The sequence below is a fragment of the Oncorhynchus nerka genome, linkage group LG9b, assembly GCF_034236695.1.
Source record: "Oncorhynchus nerka isolate Pitt River linkage group LG9b, Oner_Uvic_2.0, whole genome shotgun sequence".
Taxonomy (NCBI): domain Eukaryota; kingdom Metazoa; phylum Chordata; class Actinopteri; order Salmoniformes; family Salmonidae; genus Oncorhynchus; species Oncorhynchus nerka.
The window spans coordinates 52231359-52249831 of record NC_088424.1 but is presented as its reverse complement, the minus strand read 5'-3'; the positions used below and the strand labels follow the sequence as shown (position 1 = coordinate 52249831).

At 52.3% G+C, this 18473-nt stretch overlaps 1 protein-coding gene across 8 annotated transcripts in view; it reads right to left on the bottom strand.

The window, feature by feature from the left end:
* Positions 1 to 977: 977 nt before the first annotated feature.
* LOC115125426 (casein kinase I-like) overlaps positions 978 to 18473 on the bottom strand; it is a 72795-nt gene continuing 55299 nt past the window's right edge. For 3 of the 8 annotated variants that reach the window (XM_065013840.1, XM_065013841.1, XM_065013842.1), the window contains exons 9-10: positions 14596 to 14679; positions 13309 to 13911 (exon numbers count right to left, since the gene is read on the bottom strand). In XM_065013840.1, coding sequence (XP_064869912.1) covers positions 13648 to 13911; positions 14596 to 14679 — 348 coding nt within the window. In that variant the 3' untranslated portion in view covers positions 13309 to 13647. Of the gene's footprint in view, positions 2509 to 3970; positions 4078 to 11540; positions 11643 to 13307; positions 13912 to 14595; positions 14680 to 18473 lie in introns of those variants that run through there. The other 5 variants (XM_065013845.1, XM_065013843.1, XM_065013847.1 and 2 more) reach the window with 3 other exon arrangements.

Genomic DNA, 18473 nt, shown 5'->3' with positions numbered 1-18473 from the left:
TGACACACTGTTATTCTGGAGTTCCTGTCTGTATGACACACTGTTATTCTGGAGTTCCTGTCTGTATGACACACTGTTATTCTGGAGTTCCTGTCTGTATGACACACTGTTATTCTGGAGTTCCTGTCTGTATGACACACTGTTATTCTGGAGTTCCTGTCTGTACGACACACTGTTATTCTGGAGTTCCTGTCTGTATGACACACTGTTATTCTGGAGTTCCTGTCTGTACGACACACTGTTATTCTGGAGTTCCTGTCTGTATGACACACTGTTATTCTGGAGTTCCTGTCTGTACGACACACTGTTATTCTGGAGTTCCTGTCTGTACGACACACTGTTATTCTGGAGTTCCTGTCTGTACGACACACTGTTATTCTGGAGTTCCTGTCTGTACGACACACTGTTATTCTGGAGTTCCTGTCTGTACGACACACTGTTATTCTGGAGTTCCTGTCTGTACGATACACTGTTATTCTGGAGTTCCTGTCTGTACGACACACTGTTATTCTGGAGTTCCTGTCTGTACGACACACTGTTATTCTGGAGTTCCTGTCTGTACGACACACTGTTATTCTGGAGTTCCTGTCTGTACGACACACTGTTATTCTGGAGTTCCTGTCTGTACGACACACTGTTATTCTGGAGTTCCTGTCTGTACGACACACTGTTATTCTGGAGTTCCTGTCTGTACGACACACTGTTATTCTGGAGTTCCTGTCTGTACGACACACTGTTATTCTGGAGTTCCTGTCTGTACGACACACTGTTATTCTGGAGTTCCTGTCTGTACGACACACTGTTATTCTGGAGTTCCTGTCTGTACGACACACTGTTATTCTGGAGTTCCTTCTAGGCTCTTAATGTTGATCCCACAAATAAAAACGACTTTGTAAATGGAGCACATTGTTGTGTTACAGTTTAGTCTGTCCTCCTCTGTCAATGTTCAACACGTTAAAATGGAACACAGACAACAGTTTGATCTCTGTCCTTTTAATAGTCTCTTATTTATGATTTCTCAGGTTGTTCCTGGCTCTCTTCATTCATTTATCCATTCATCCACCCATCATGAGCTCATCTTCAGGCCTTGTCCATCCATTCATCCATCCATCCATTTATCCATTCATCCACCCATCATGAGCTCATTTTCAGGCCTTGTCCATCCATTTATCCACCCATCATGAGCTCATCTTCAGGCCTTGTCCATCCATTCATCCATCCATTCATCCACCCATCATGAGCTCATCTTCAGGCCTTGTCCATCCATTCATCCATCCATCCATTTATCCATTCATCCACCCATCATGAGCTCATCTTCAGGCCTTGTCCGTCCATCCATCCATCCATCCATCCATTCATTCATTCATTCACCCATCCATCCATCCATTCATCCATCCATTCATCCATCCATTCATCCATCCATTCATCCATCCATTCATCCATCCATTCATCCATCCGTCCATTCATTCATCCATCCATTCATCCATCCATTCATCCATCCATCCTCATAGAAATATACACATTTATTCATTACAATCTTCTTCTTCAGGTTTAGAATATAAAACGTGTCCAAGCACAGACAGTCATGGTTCTGTCCCATTGTGTCCTGTCCGTCTGTAGCGGCAAGTCATCAGTCTGTTGTAGTACTGCAGGAGGGTCAACAGGGGGCGCTCTAACTGAACACATACAGAGTGAGACAGACAGAGAGGAGGGTGTAGAGTACTGGGCTCAGCTCAGTTTCAGTACTGCTTCCTTCCCTCTGTCAGTCTGTCAGTGTGGTTTCCAACAACTCCTTCTCCTCCTCTTCTTCACTAGTGTCTCTGAAGGCCTTTCCTCTTCTTCACTAGTGTCTCTGAAGGCCTTTCCTCTTCTTCACTAGTGTCTCTGAAGGCCTTTCCTCTTCTTCACTAGTGTCTCTGGAGGCCTTTCCTCTTCTTCACTGGAGGCCTTTCCTCTTCTTCACTAGTGTCTCTGAAGGCCTTTCCTCTTCTTCACCGGAGGCCTTTCCTCTTCTTCACTAGTGTCTCTGAAGCCCTTTCCTCCTCTTCACTAGTGTCTCTGAAGGCCTTTCCTCTTCTTCACCGGAGGCCTTTCCTCTTCTTCACTAGTGTCTCTGAAGGCCTTTCCTCTTCTTCACTAGTGTCTCTGAAGGCCTTTCCTCTTCTTCACTAGTGTCTCTGGAGGCCTTTCCTCTTCTTCACTAGTGTCTCTGGAGGCCTTTCCTCTTCTTCACTAGTGTCTCTGAAGGCCTTTCCTCTTCTTCACTAGTGTCTCTGAAGGCCTTTCCTCTTCTTCACTAGTGTCTCTGAAGGCCTTTCCTCTTCTTCACTAGTGTCTCTGAAGGCCTTTCCTCTTCTTCACTAGTGTCTCTGAAGGCCTTTCCTCTTCTTCACTAGTGTCTCCGAAGGCCTTTCCTCTTCTTCACTAGTGTCTCTGAAGGCCTTTCCTCTTCTTCACTAGTGTCTCTGAAGGCCTTTCCTCTTCCTCCTCGTAAAGAAACAGCAGCACCTGAAACAGAACAAAGGAACAACAATAGGATGAGATTATAACATTGTAAAAACTAAATACAAAGACCCACCCCCAATTCTAAATCGACCCCTCACCCCTAGTGCCCTGTCTGAGAGGACATGCTATACTAGGAGTAAGCAAGGGTAGGGGGGCAGGGGGAGGGGGTAGAGGGCAGGGGGTAGGAGGGCAGGGGAGGGGGTAGGAGGGCAGGGGGAAGGGGGTAGAGGGCAGGGGAAGGGGGTAGAGGGCAGGGGGAAGGGGGTAGAGGGCAGGGGGAAGGGGGTAGGAGGGCAGGGGGAAGGGGGTAGAGGGCAGGGGAAGGGGGGGAAGGGGGTAGAGGGCAGGGGGAAGGGGGAAGGGGGTAGAGGGCAGGGGGAAGGGGGGGTAGGAGGGCAGGGGGAAGGGGGTAGAGGGCAGGGGGAAGGGGGTAGGAGGGCAGGGGGAAGGGGGTAGAGGGCAGGGGAGGGGTAGAGGGCAGGGGGTAGGAGGGCAGGGGAGGGGGGTAGAGGGCAGGGGGTAGGAGGGCAGGGCAGGGGGTAGGAGGGCAGGGGAAGGGGGTAGGAGGGCAGGGGGAAGGGGGTAGAGGGCAGGGGGAAGGGGGTAGAGGGCAGGGGAAGGGGGTAGAGGGCAGGGGGAAGGGGGTAGGAGGGCAGGGGGAAGGGGGTAGGAGGGCAGGGGAAGGGGGTAGGAGGGCAGGGGAGGGGGTAGAGGGCAGGGGGAAGGGGGTAGAGGGCAGGGGGAAGGGGGGGTAGAGGGCAGGGGGAAGGGGGTAGAGGGCAGGGGGAAGGGGGTAGGAGGGCAGGGGAAGGGGGTAGGAGAGGGCAGGGGGAAGGGGGGGTAGAGGGAAGGGGGTAGAGGGAAGGGGGTAGAGGGCAGGGGGGTAGAGGGCAGGAGGGCAGGGGGAAGGGGGTAGGGGGGTAGGAGGGCGGGGGTAGGAGGGCAGGGGGAAGGGGGGTAGGAGGGCAGGGGGAAGGGGGGGGGTAGAGAGGAGAGAGGAGGTAGAGGGCAGGGGGAAGGGGGGTAGAGAGGAGAGAGGAGGTAGAGGGCAGGGGGAAGGGGGGTAGAGAGGAGAGAGGAGGTAGAGGGAAGGGGGAAGGGGGGTAGAGAGGGAAGGGGGAAGGGGGGGTAGAGAGGGAAGGGGGGTAGAGAGGGAAGGGGGGTAGAGGGAAGGGGGTAGAGAGGGAAGGGGGGTAGAGGGAAGGGGGGGTAGAGAGGGAAGGGGGAAGGGGGGTAGAGAGGGAAGGGGGAAGGGGGGTAGAGAGGGAAGGGGGAAGGGGGGTAGAGAGGGAAGGGGGAAGGGGGGTAGAGAGGGAAGGGGGAAGGGGGGTAGAGAGGGAAGGGGGAAGGGGGGGGGTAGAGAGGGAAGGGGGAAGGGGGGTAGAGAGGGAAGGGGGAAGGGGGAAGGGTAGAGGGAAGGGGGGGGTAGAGTGAAGGGGTAGAGAGAAAGGGGCATCCATCTCACTTAGTGTCGTCGGCCACCTCCACCTCGGCCGGGGCAGTGATGGGTGCATTGGAGTGGCCCGCCGTCGGGTCATCTGTATTCAGCTCCCCATTGGTTGAACTCAACACCTGAAGGGGAGCATCATGGGAGTATCATAGACCACCAGATAATGGCGGCTTATTATGGTCCAAAATATTTAAGGTCACTTATTATGAGACTTCTGAATGTTGTAGATAGAAATGTAATGAATAGAGCCAACACAATTCCCTATTCTACATGATAGAAATGTAATGAATAGAGCCGACATGATTCCCTATTCTATATGATAGAAATGTAATGAATAGAGCCGACACGATTCCCTATTGTACATGATAGAAATGTAATGAATAGAGCCGACACGATTCCCTATTCTATATGATAGAAATGTAATGAATAGAGCCGACATGATTCCCTATTCTATATGATAGAAATGTAATGAATAGAGCCAACACAATTCCCTATTCTACATGATAGAAATGTAATGAATAGAGCCGACATGATTCCCTATTCTATATGACAGACAATCATATCTTCTACTCAACACATTCAGAAGTCTCACTCTCAGCTCACAAGCTCGGTCATAATCATTTGTAATGTTGCCTAAATGTTATGAGATGAAGACTGGTTTCCTCAAGATGGTTGTGTGATTCCAGAAACATTAGAAGTTTCCACTGTTCTGTTATAGAAATGATGTGATCAGACTGCATGTTCAGCTGGTTACTTGATCCCTCTTACAGTGACTTAATGCTCCAGCCAACAATGGCCCCTTCTGAGATGGTCCCATATGCCCTATATAGCAAACTACTGTTGACCAGGGCCCATGTGGATCTGGTCAAAAGTAGTGCACTACACATAGGGCATTTGGGATGCAAACAAATGACACTGAACACTACCCACACTAGATGGTATTACATTGATTAAATCCATCTATATAAGACTTGCGACCAACCACAAGGTGACCTCAGTTCTAGATGATGAAACATTCTAATAGCACAAGTTTTCCTTTAGTCACTGTCTCTCCCACAGTTAGTGCCTCGCCCCAGTAGCATTATTAGTCCCTCGACCCCGGTAGGATACAGTTAGTCCCTCGCCCCAGTAGCATTATTAGTCCCTCGACCCCGGTAGGATACAGTTAGTCCCTCGCCCCAGTAGCATTATTAGTCCCTCGGCCTCAGTAGCATTATTAGTCCCTCGACCCCGGTAGGATACAGTTAGTCCCTCGCCCCAGTAGCATTATTAGTCCCTCGGCCCCGGTAGGATACAGTTAGTCCCTCGCCCCAGTAGCATTATTAGTCCCTCGACCCCGGTAGGATACAGTTAAGTCCCTCGCCCCAGTAGCATTATTAGTCCCTCGACCCCGGTAGGATACAGTTAGTCCCTCGCCCCAGTAGCATTATTAGTCCCTCGACCCCGGTAGGATACAGTTAGTCCCTCGCCCCAGTAGCATTATTAGTCCCTCGACCCCGGTAGGATACAGTTAGACCCTCGCCCCAGTAGCATTATTAGTCCCTCGGCCCAGTAGCATTATTAGTCCCTCGGCCCAGTAGCATTATTAGTCCCTCGACCCCGGTAGAATACAGTTAGTTAGTCCCTCGGCCCCGGTAGCATTATTAGTCCCTCGGCCCCGGTAGCATTATTAGTCCCTCGGCCCCGGTAGCATTATTAGTCCCTCGGCCCCGGTAGCATTATTAGTCCCTCGGCCCCGGTAGCATTATTAGTCCCTCGACCCCGGTAGCATTATTAGTCCCTCGGCCCCGGTAGGATACAGTTAGTTAGTCCCTCGGCCCAGTAGCATTATTAGTCCCTCGCCCCAGTAGCATTATTAGTCCCTTGCCCCAGTAGCATTATTAGTCCCTCGCCCCAGTAGCATTATTAGTCCCTCAGCCCCGGTAGGATACCGTTAGTTAGTCCCTCGGCCCAGTAGCATTATTAGTCCCTCAGCCCCGGTAGAATACAGTTAGTTAGTCCCTCAGCCCAGTAGCATTATTAGTCCCTCGGCCCCGGTAGAATACAGTTAGTTAGTCCCTCGACCCAGTAGCATTATTAGTCCCTCGGCCCAGTAGCATTATTAGTCCCTCGGCCCGGTAGCATTATTAGTCCCTCGGCCCCGGTAGCATTATTAGTCCCTCGGCCCCGGTAGCATTATTAGTCCCTCGACCCCGGTAGAATACAGTTAGTTAGTCCCTCGGGCCAGTAGCATTATTAGTCCCTCGGCCCAGTAGCATTATTAGTCCCCCGGCCCCGGTAGCATTATTAGTCCCTCGGCCCCGGTAGCATTATTAGTCCCTCGGCCCCGGTAGGATACCGTTACTTAGTCCCTCGGCCCAGTAGCATTATTAGTCCCTCAGCCCCGGTAGAATACAGTTAGTTAGTCCCTCGGCCCAGTAGCATTATTAGTCCCTCGGCCCCGGTAGAATACAGTTAGTTAGTCCCTCGGCCCAGTAGCATTATTAGTCCCTCGACCCAGTAGCATTATTAGTCCCTCGGCCCGGTAGCATTATTAGTCCCTCGGCCCGGTAGCATTATTAGTCCCTCGGCCCGGTAGCATTATTAGTCCCTCGGCCCGGTAGCATTATTAGTCCCTCGGCCCCGGTAGCATTATTAGTCCCTCGGCCCCGGTAGCATTATTAGTCCCTCGGCCCCGGTAGCATTATTAGTCCCTCGGCCCCGGTAGCATTATTAGTCCCTCGGCCCCGGTAGCATTATTAGTCCCTCGGCCCCGGTAGCATTATTAGTCCCTCGGCCCCGGTAGCATTATTAGTCCCTCGGCCCCGGTAGCATTATTAGTCCCTCGGCCCCGGTAGCATTATTAGTCCCTCTACCCCGGTAGCATTATTAGTCCCTCTACCCCGGTAGCATTATTAGTCCCTCTACCCCGGTAGCATTATTAGTCCCTCTACCCCGGTAGCATTATTAGTCCCTTGCCCCAGTAGCATTATTAGTCCCTCGCCCCAGTAGCATTATTAGTCCCTCGGCCCCGGTAGGATACAGTTAGTAGTTAGTCCCTCAGCCCAGTAGCATTATTAGTCCCTCGGCCCCGGTAGAATACAGTTAGTTAGTCCCTCGGCCCAGTAGCATTATTAGTCCCTCGGCCCCAGTAGAATACAGTTAGTTAGTCCCTCGGCCCAGTAGCATTATTAGTCCCTCGGCCCAGTAGCATTATTAGTCCCTCGGCCCAGTAGCATTATTAGTCCCTCGGCCCAGTAGCATTATTAGTCCATCGGCCCAGTAGCATTATTAGTCCCTCGACCCTGGTAGGATCCATTTAGGCCCTCGACCCCGGTAGGATACAGTTAGTCCCTCGGCCCCGGTAGGATACAGTTAGTCCCTCGGCCCCGGTAGGATACAGTTAGTCCCTCGGCCCCGGTAGGATAAAGTTAGTCCCTCGGCCCCGGTAGGATACAGTTAGTCCCTCGGCCCCGGTAGGATAAAGTTAGTCCCTCGGCCCCATTAACATTATTAGTCCCTCGATCCCGGTAGGATACAGTTAGTCCCTTGGCCCCGGTAGGATACAGTTAGTCCCTCGGCCCCAGTAACATTATTAGTCCCTCGACCCCGGTAGGATACAGTTAGTCCCTCGGCCCCGGTAGGATACAGTTAGTCCCTCGGCCCCAGTAGCATTATTAGTCCCTCGACCCCGTAGGATACAGTTAGTCCCTCGGCCCCGGTAGGATACAGTCAGTCCCTCGACCCCGGTAGGATACAGTTAGTCAGTCCCTCGACCCCGGTAGGATACAGTTAGTCAGTCCCTCGGCCCCGGTAGGATACAGTTAGTCAGTCCCTCGGCCCCGGTAGGATACAGATAGTCAGTCCCTCGACCCCGGTAGGATACAGTTAGTCAGTCCCTCGACCCCGGTAGGATACAGTTAGTCAGTCCCTCGACGCCGGTAGGATACAGTCAGTCAGTCCCTCGGCCCCGGTGGGATACAGTCAGTCAGTCCCTCGGCCCCGGTGGGATACAGTTAGTCAGTCCCTCGGCCCCGGTGGGATACAGTTAGTCAGTCCCTCGGCCCCGGTGGGATACAGTTAGTCAGTCCCTCGCCCCCGGTAGGATACAGTTAGTCAGTCCCTCGCCCCGGTAGGATACAGTTAGTCAGTCCCAGTCGTTCCTCCCCGGTAGGATACAGTTAGTCAGTCCTCGGCCCGGTAGGATACAGTTAGTCAGTCCCTCGGCCCCGGTAGGATACAGTCAGTCAGTCCCTCGGCCCCGGTAGGATACAGTTAGTCAGTCCCTCGCCCCGGTAGGATACAGTTAGTCAGTCCCTCGCCCCGGTGGGATACAGTTAGTCAGTCCCTCGCCCCGGTAGGATACAGTCAGTCAGTCCCTCGCCCCGGTAGGATACAGTCAGTCAGTCCCTCGACCCCGGTAGGATACAGTCAGTCAGTCCCTCGACCCCGGTAGGATACAGTCAGTCAGTCCCTCGACCCCGGTAGGATACAGTCAGTCAGTCCCTCGACCCCGGTAGGATACAGTTAGTCCCTCGGCCCCGGTAGGATACAGTTAGTCCCTCGGCCCCAGTAACATTATTAGTCCCTCGACCCCGGTAGGATACAGTTAGTCCCTCGGCCCCGGTAGGATACAGTTAGTCCCTCGGTCCCAGTAGCATTATTAGTCCCTCGACCCCGTAGGATACAGTCAGTCCCTCGACCCCGGTAGGATACAGTTAGTCAGTCCCTCGACCCCGGTAGGATACAGTTAGTCGGCCCCGGTAGGATACAGTTAGCCAGTCCCTCGGCCCCGGTAGGATACAGTTAGTCAGTCCCTCGCCCCGGTAGGATACAGTTAGTCAGTCCCTCGACCCCGGTAGGATACAGTTAGTCAGTCCCTCGACCCCGGTAGGATACAGTTAGTCAGTCCCTCGACCCCGGTAGGATACAGTCAGTCAGTCCCTCGACCCCGGTAGGATACAGTTAGTCGGCCACGGTAGGATATAGTTAGTCAGTCCCTCGGCCCCGGTAGGATACAGTTAGTCAGTCCCTCGCCCCGGTAGGATACAGTTAGTCAGTCCCTCGACCCCGGTAGGATACAGTTAGTCAGTCCCTCGACCCCGGTAGGATACAGTTAGTCGGCCCCGGTAGGATACAGTTAGTCAGTCCCTCGGCCCCGGTAGGATACAGTTAGTCAGTCCCTCGACCCCGGTAGGATACAGTCAGTCAGTCCCTCGACCCCGGTAGGATACAGTCAGTCAGTCCCTCGACCCCGGTAGGATACAGTCAGTCAGTCCCCTCAGTCAGTCCCTCGACCCCGGTAGGATACAGTCAGTCAGTCCCTCGACCCCGGTAGGATACAGTCAGTCAGTCCCTCGACCCCGGTAGGATACAGTTAGTCCCTCGGCCCCGGTAGGATACAGTTAGTCCCTCGGCCCCAGTAACATTATTAGTCCCTCGGCCCTGGTAGGATACAGTTAGTCCCTCGGCCCCGGTAGGATACAGTTAGTCCCTCGGCCCCGGTAGGATACAGTCAGTCCCTCGACCCCGGTAGGATACAGTTAGTCAGTCCCTCGACCCCGGTAGGATACAGTTAGTCGGCCCCGGTAGGATACAGTTAGCCAGTCCCTCGGCCCCGGTAGGATACAGTTAGTCAGTCCCTCGACCCCGGTAGGATACAGTTAGTCAGTCCCTCGACCCCGGTAGGATACAGTTAGTCAGTCCCTCGACCCCGGTAGAATACAGTTAGTCAGTCCCTCGGCCCCGGTAGGATACAGTTAGTCAGTCCCTCGGCCCCGGTAGGATACAGATAGTCAGTCCCTCGACCCCGGTAGGATACAGTCAGTCAGTCCCTCGACCCCGGTAGGATACAGTCAGTCAGTCCCTCGACCCCGGTAGGATACAGTCAGTCAGTCCCTCGACCCCGGTAGGATACAGTTAGTCCCTCGGCCCCGGTAGGATACAGTTAGTCCCTCGGCCCCAGTAACATTATTAGTCCCTCGGCCCTGGTAGGATACAGTTAGTCCCTCGGCCCCGGTAGGATACAGTTAGTCCCTCGGTCCCAGTAGCATTATTAGTCCCTCGACCCCGTAGGATACAGTTAGTCCCTCGGCCCCGGTAGGATACAGTCAGTCCCTCGACCCCGGTAGGATACAGTTAGTCGGCCCCGGTAGGATACAGTTAGCCAGTCCCTCGGCCCCGGTAGGATACAGTTAGTCAGTCCCTCGACCCCGGTAGGATACAGTTAGTCAGTCCCTCGACCCCGGTAGGATACAGTTAGTCAGTCCCTCGACCCCGGTAGGATACAGTTAGTCAGTCCCTCGACCCCGGTAGGATACAGTCAGTCAGTCCCTCGACCCCGGTAGGATACAGTTAGTCGGCCACGGTAGGATACAGTTAGTCAGTCCCTCGGCCCCGGTAGGATACAGTTAGTCAGTCCCTCGCCCCGGTAGGATACAGTTAGTCAGTCCCTCGACCCCGGTAGGATACAGTTAGTCAGTCCCTCGACCCCGGTAGGATACAGTTAGTCGGCCCCGGTAGGATACAGTTAGTCAGTCCCTCGGCCCGGTAGGATACAGTCAGTCAGTCCCTCGGCCCCGGTAGGATACAGTCAGTCAGTCCCTCGACCCCGGTAGGATACAGTCAGTCAGTCCCTCGACCCCGGTAGGATACAGTCAGTCAGTCCCTCGACCCCGGTAGGATACAGTCAGTCAGTCCCTCGACCCCGGTAGGATACAGTCAGTCAGTCCCTCGACCCCGGTAGGATACAGTCAGTCAGTCCCTCGACCCCGGTAGGATACAGTCAGTCAGTCCCTCGACCCCGGTAGGATACAGTCAGTCAGTCCTCGACCCCGGTAGGATACAGTCAGTCAGTCCTCGACCCCGGTAGGATACAGTCAGTCAGTCCCTCGACCCCGGTAGGATACAGTCAGTCAGTCCCTCGACCCCGGTAGGATACAGTCAGTCAGTCCCTCGACCCCGGTAGTATACAGTCAGTCAGTCCCTCGACCCCGGTAGGATACAGTTAGTCCCTCGGCCCGGTAGGATACAGTTAGTCCCTCGGCCCCGGTAGGATAGTTAGTCCCCCGGCCCCGGTAGGATACAGTTAGTCCCTCGGCCCCGGTAGGATACAGTTAGTCCCTCGGCCCCGGTAGGATACAGGTAGTTCCTCGGCCCCGGTAGGATACAGTTAGTCCCTCGGCCCCGGTAGGATACAGTCAGTCCCTCGGCCCCGGTAGGATACAGTCAGTCCCTCGGTCCCGGTAGGATACAGTTATTCCCTCGGTCCCGGTAGGATACAGTTAGTCCCTCGGTCCCGGTAGGATACAGTTAGTCCCTCGGTCCCGATAGGATACAGTTAGTCCCTCGGTCCCGGTAGGATACAGTTAATCCCTCGTCCCCGGTAGGATACAGTTAGTCCCTCGGTCCCGGTAGGATATAAGCCTAGTATGAAGTGTGCACAATGTGAGGGGAAAAGTGGGTAAGGAGAATGAGTTGGAGAAAGAAAAACGTGAGCAGAGACTAGTGCTGCAGAAAGAGAGCTAGGAGGAAAAACAAGGAGAAAGAGAAAGTAAGCAAGAGACAGAGTGTTGAACATTGCGGGGTGACGCCCACAGCCCAGTACCTGGACAGAGCCCCCCAGCCTATCAGCTGTTAGATGGGATCCCAGCAGCTCCCTATTGGTCACTGGAGTGGGCTGGGAATCACTTCCTTTGGGTTCTGGCGACTGGCACAACAGCAAAGGAGGAAGTAGAGGGAGGAGATGGTGAAGGAGGAAGTAGAGGGAGGAGAAGGTGAAGGGGAGATGGTGAGGGAGAAAGTAGAGGGGGGAGATGGTGAGGGAGAAAGTAGAGGGAGGAGATGGTGAGGGAGGGAGGAAGTAGAAGGAGGAGATGGTGAGGGAGGAGATGATGAGGGAGGAAGTAGAGGGAGGAGATGGTGAAGGAGGAGATGGTGAAGGAGGAGATGGTGAAGGAGGAGATGGTGAAGGAGGAGATGGTGAAGGAGGAGATGGTGAAGGAGGAGATGGGTGAGGGAGGAGATGGTGAGGGAGGAGATGGTGAGGGAGGAGATGGTGAGGGAGGAGATGGTGGAGGAGGAGATGGTGAGGGAGGACGTAGAGGGAGGAGTGGTGAGGGAGGAAGTAGAGGGAGGAGATGGTGAAGGAGGAGATATTGAGGGAGAAAGTAGAGGGAGGAGATGGTGAAGGAGGAGATGGTGAAGGAGGAGATGGTGAAGGAGGAGATGGTGAGGGGGAGATGGTGAGGGAGGAAGTAGAGGGAGGAGATGGTGAGGGGAGGAAGTAGAGGGAGGAGATGGTAAAGGAGGAGATGGTGAAGGAGGAGATGGTGAAGGAGGAAGTAGAGGGAGGAGTGGTGAAGGAGGAGATGGTAGAGGAGGAAGTAGAGGGAGGAGATGGTGAAGGAGGAGATGGTGAGGGAGGAAGTAGAGGGAGGAGATGGTGAAGGAGGAGATGGTGGAGGAGGAGATGGTGAAGGAGGAGATGGTGGAGGAGGAGATGGTGAGGGAGGAAGTAGAGGGAGGAGATTGTGAAGGAGGAGATGGTGAGGGAGGAAGTAGAGGGAGGAGATGGTGAAGGAGGAGATGGTGAGGGAGGAGATGGTGAAGGAGGAGATGGTGAGGGAGGAAGTAGAGGGAGGAGATTGTGAAGGAGGAGATGGTGAGGGAGGAAGTAGAGGGAGGAGATGGTGAAGGAGGAGATGGTGAGGGGAGGAGATTGTGAAGGAGGAGATGGTGAGGGAGGAAGTAGAGGGAGGAGATGGTGAAGGAGGAGATGGTGAGGGAGGAGATGGTGAAGGAGGAGATGGTGAGGGAGGAGATGGTGAAGGAGGAAGTAGAGGGAGGAGATTGTGAAGGAGGAGATGGTGAGGGAGGAAGTAGAGGGAGGAGATGGTGAAGGAGGAGATGGTGAGGGAGGAGATGGTGGAGGAGGAGATGGTGAGGGAGGAAGTAGAGGGAGGAGATGGTGAAGGAGGAGATGGTGTGGGAGGAAGTAGAGGGAGGAGATGGTGAAGGAGGAGATGGTGAGGGAGGAGATTGTGAAGGAGGAGATGGTGAGGGAGGAAGTAGAGGGAGGAGATTGTGAAGGAGGAGATGGTGAGGGAGGAAGTAGAGGGAGGAGATGGTGAAGGAGGAGATGGTGAGGGAGGAAGTAGAGGGAGGAGATGGTGAAGGAGGAGATGGTGAGGGAGGAGATGGTGAAGGAGGAGATGGTGAGGGAGGAGATGGTGAGGGAGGAGATGGTGAAGGAGGAGATGGTGAGGGAGGAGATGGTGAAGGAGGAGATGGTGAGGGGAGGAGATGGTGAAGGAGGAGATGGTGAGGAGGAGAGGAGATGGTGGAGGGAGGAGATGGTGGAGGAGGAGATGGAGGAGGAGATGGTGAGGGAGGAAGTAGAGGGAGGAGATGGTGAAGGAGGAGATGGTGGAGGAGGAGATGGTGAGGGAGGAAGTAGAGGGAGGAGATGGTGAAGGAGGAGATGGTGGAGGAGGAGATGGTGAAGGAGGAGATGGTGGAGGAGGAGATGGTGGAGGAGGAGATGGTGGAGGAGGAGATGGTGGAGGAGGAGATGGTGAAGGAGGAGATGGTGAAGGAGGAGATGGTGAAGGAGGAGATGGTGAGGGAGGAAGTAGAGGGAGGAGATGGTGGAGGAGGAAAGAAACAGAAAAACAGCGTTTAAAGAATCTCTCTCCCGGTCAGCAGTTAGGCAGCTACTTAGACACTGCTCTACCGGAGGACAGACAGACCTGAGGGGCGGTGCGGTGACGGGGGAAGAAAAGAGTGCACGTGAGGAGGAGTGCATGACAGAAGACTACTCGTGTGACATGAAGAAACACAAGCGGCTGTAGAAGCCACCGGTGTGAGCTGAGACTGAACAAGCTGCTGCTATGAGACTGGCTTCGGTTGGTGGGTCTGGTGCTGCTGTTATGAGACTGGCTTCGGTTGGTGGGTCTGGTGGCATTGTCAGTGGCAATCTGTGGTTTGACGAGTAAGGCCAGTTATACAGTTAGTTTAGCCTGGATACCAGTCTGTTTCTTGTTTCTTTAATAGAGCCTGGATACCTGTCTGTTTTTGCTCTCTTGCCAAGTCCTTATGGAACTGTTGTGACAAACTGTTTGGCTTGACAATCAGAGTAGGAGTAGGCAAAAGCACCAACAGATCTGGGACCCAGGCTACAGATCTGGGACCCAGGCTACAGATCTGGGACCCAGGCTACAGATCTGGGACCCAGGCTACAGATCTGGGACCCAGGCTACAGATCTGGGACCCAGGCTACAGATCTGGGACCCAGGCTACAGATCTGGGACCCAGGCTACAGATCCGGGACCCAGGCTACAGATCCGGGACCCAGGCTACAGATCCGGGACCCAGACTACAGATCTGGGACCAGGCTACAGTTAGTTAGTAAGAAGCTGCCAAATTGGAACATTGTAAATTGAAAATTCTGCTAATGCTGAATGACATTTGTGAAATTTGTGTGTTCAATGTATGTTTGTGTGTGTGTTCAGTGTATGTTTGTGTGTGTGTTCAGTGTATGTTTGTGTGTGTGTTCAGTGTATGTTTGTGTGTGTGTTCAGTGTATGTTTGTGTGTGTGTTCAGTGTATGTTTGTGTGTGTGTTCAGTGTATGTTTGTGTGTGTGTTCAGTGTGTGTCCTACCTGGTTTTTGGTCTGCTGCGCTGCCTTGTCTCTGCTGCTGGACTGTAGGAGGGGCTCACTGGGGACTGGACCAATAGGAGTGGGCTGAGGACAGAGGTTAAAGGTCATCATTAACTAAAGGGCCAATAGGAGTGGGTTGAGGAGTCACAGGTTAAAAGTGAACAGAACATGTTATTTTTCTGAAAGCCATGTCCTACATCAAGCTGTTCAGAGCCATGTCCTACATCAAGCTGTTCATCAGAGCCATGTCCTACATCAAGCTGTTCAGAGCCATGTCCTACATCAAGCTGTTCATCAGAGCCATGTCCTACATCAAGCTGTTCATCAGAGCCATGTCCTACATCAAGCTGTTCATCAGAGCCATGTCCTACATCAAGCTGTTCATCAGAGCCATGTCCTACATCAAGCTGTTCATCAGAGCCATCTCCTACATCAAGCTGTTCATCAGAACCATGTCCTACATCAAGCTGTTCATCAGAGCCATGTCCTACATCAAGCTGTTCAGAGCCATGTCCTACATCAAGCTGTTCATCAGAGCCATGTCCTACATCAAGCTGTTCATCAAAGCCATGTCCTACATCAAGCTGTTCATCAGAGCCATGTCCTACATCAAGCTGTTCAGAGCCATGTCCTACATCAAGCTGTTCATCAGAGCCATGTCCTACAACAAGCTGTTCATCAGAGCCATGTCCTACATCAAGCTGTTCATCAGAGCCATGTCCTACATCAAGCTGTTCAGAGCCATGTCCTACATCAAGCTGTTCATCAGAGCCATGTCCTACATCAAGCTGTTCATCAGAGCCATGTCCTACATCAAGCTGTTCATCAGAGCCATGTCCTACATCAAGCTGTTCATCAGAGCCATGTCCTACATCAAGCTGTTCATCAGAGCCATGTCCTACATCAAGCTGTTCATCAGAGCCATGTCCTACATCAAGCTGTTCATCAGAGCCATGTCCTACATCAAGCTGTTCATCAGAGCCATGTCCTACATCAAGCTGTTCATCAGAGCCATGTCCTACATCAAGCTGTTCATCAGAGCCATGTCCTACATCAAGCTGTTCATCAGAGCCATGTTCTACATCAAGCTGTTCATCAGAGCCATGTTCTACATCAAGCTGTTCATCAGAGCCATGTTCTACATCAAGCTGTTCATCAGAGCCATGTTCTACATCAAGCTGTTCATCAGAGCCATGTCTGTTCATCAGAGCCATGTCCTACATCAAGCTGTTCATCAGAGCCATGTCCTACATCAAGCTGTTCATCAGAGCCATATCATACATCAAGCTGTTCATCAGAGCCATGTCCTACATCAAGCTGTTCATCAGAGCCATGTCCTACATCAAGCTGTTCATCAGAGCCATGTCCTACATCAAGCTGTTCATCAGAGCCATGTCCTACATCAAGCTGTTCATCAGAGCCATGTCCTACATCAAGCTGTTCATCAGAACCATGTCCTACATCAAGCTGTTCATCAGAGCCATGTTCTACATCAAGCTGTTCATCAGAGCCATGTCCTACATCAAGCTGTTCATCAGAGCCATGTCCTACATCAAGCTGTTCATCAGAGCCATGTCCTACATCAAGCTGTTCATCAGAGCCATGTCCTACATCAAGCTGTTCATCAGAGCCATGTCCTACATCAAGCTGTTCATCAGAGCCATGTCCTACATCAAGCTGTTCATCAGAGCCATGTCCTACATCAAGCTGTTCATCAGAGCCATGTTCTACATCAAGCTGTTCATCAGAGCCATGTTCTACATCAAGCTGTTCATCAGAGCCATGTTCTACATCAAGCTGTTCATCAGAGCCATGTTCTACATCAAGCTGTTCATCAGAGCCATGTCCTACATCAAGCTGTTCATCAGAGCCATGTCCTACATCAAATTGTTCATCAGAGCCATGTCCTACATCAAATTGTTCATCAGAGCCATGTCCTACATCAAGCTGTTCATCAGAGCCATGTCCTACATCAAGCTGTTCATCAGAGCCATGTCCTACATCAAGCTGTTCATCAGAACCATGTCCTACATCAAGCTGTTCATCAGAGCCATGTTCTACATCAAGCTGTTCATCAGAGCCATGTCCTACATCAAGCTGTTCATCAGAGCCATGTCCTACATCAAGCTGTTCATCAGAGCCATGTCCTACATCAAGCTGTTCATCAGAGCCATGTCCTACATCAAGCTGTTCATCAGAGCCATGTCCTACATCAAGCTGTTCATCAGAGCCATGTCCTACATCAAGCTGTTCATCAGAGCCATGTCCTACATCAAGCTGTTCATCAGAGCCATGTCCTACATCAAGCTGTTCATCAGAGCCATGTTCTACATCAAGCTGTTCATCAGAGCCATGTTCTACATCAAGCTGTTCATCAGAGCCATGTTCTACATCAAGCTGTTCATCAGAGCCATGTTCTACATCAAGCTGTTCATCAGAGCCATGTCCTACATCAAGCTGTTCATCAGAGCCATGTCCTACATCAAATTGTTCATCAGAGCCATGTCCTACATCAAGCTGTTCATCAGAGCCATGTCCTACATCAAGCTGTTCATCAGAGCCATGTCCTACATCAAGCTGTTCATCAGAACCATGTCCTACATCAAGCTGTTCATCAGAGCCATGTCCTACATCAAGCTGTTCATCAGAGCCATGTTCTACATCAAGCTGTTCATCAGAGCCATGTTCTACATCAAGCTGTTCATCAGAGCCATGTCCTACATCAAGCTGTTCATCAGAGCCATGTCCTACATCAAATTGTTCATCAGAGCCATGTCCTACATCAAATTGTTCATCAGAGCCATGTCCTACATCAAGCTGTTCATCAGAGCCATGTCCTACATCAAGCTGTTCATCAGAGCCATGTCCTACATCAAGCTGTTCATCAGAACCATGTCCTACATCAAGCTGTTCATCAGAGCCATGTCCTACATCAAGCTGTTCATCAGAGCCATGTTCTACATCAAGCTGTTCATCAGAGCCATGTCCTACATCAAGCTGTTCATCAGAGCCATGTCCTACATCAAGCTGTTCATCAGAGCCATGTCCTACATCAAGCTGTTCATCAGAGCCATGTCCTACATCAAGCTGTTCATCAGAGCCATGTTCTACATCAAGCTGTTCATCAGAACCATGTCCTACATCAAGCTGTTCAGAGCCATGTCCTACATCAAGCTGTTCATCAGAGCCATGTCCTACATCAAGCTGTTCATCAGAGCCATGTCCCAAATGGAACCCTGTAATTTCCTACACATAGTGCACTACTATTGGCTAAAGTTACAAATAGATAAAATAGATAAATAAATAGAACTCACTCAACCATATACATCAAATCTATGACATAGGGGTAATACTACAGTAATACTGAGGGGCTAGGGTTAGGACTGAGGGGTAATACTACAGTAATACTGAGGGGCTAGGGTTAGGACTGAGGGGTAATACTACAGTAATACTGAGGGGCTAGGGTTAGGACTGAGGGGTAATACTACAGTAATACTGAGGGAATAGGGTTAGGACTGAGGGGTTAGGGTTAGGACTGAGGGGCTAGGGTTAGGACTGAGGGGCTAGGGTTAGGACTGAGGGGCTAGGGTTAGGACTGAGGGAATAGGGTTAGGACTGAGGGGTTAGAACTGAGGGGCTAGGGTTAGGACTGAGGAGTAATACTACAGTAATACTGAGGGGCTAGGACTGAGGGGCTAGGGTTAGGACTGAGGGGCTAGGGTTAGGACTGAGGGGCTAGGGTTAGGACTGAGGGGTCAGGGTTAGGACTGAGGGGCTAGGGTTAGGACTGAGGGGCTAGGGTTAGGACTGAGGGGTCAGGGTTAGGACTGAGGGGCTAGGGTTAGGACTGAGGGGTAATACTACAGTAATACTGAGGG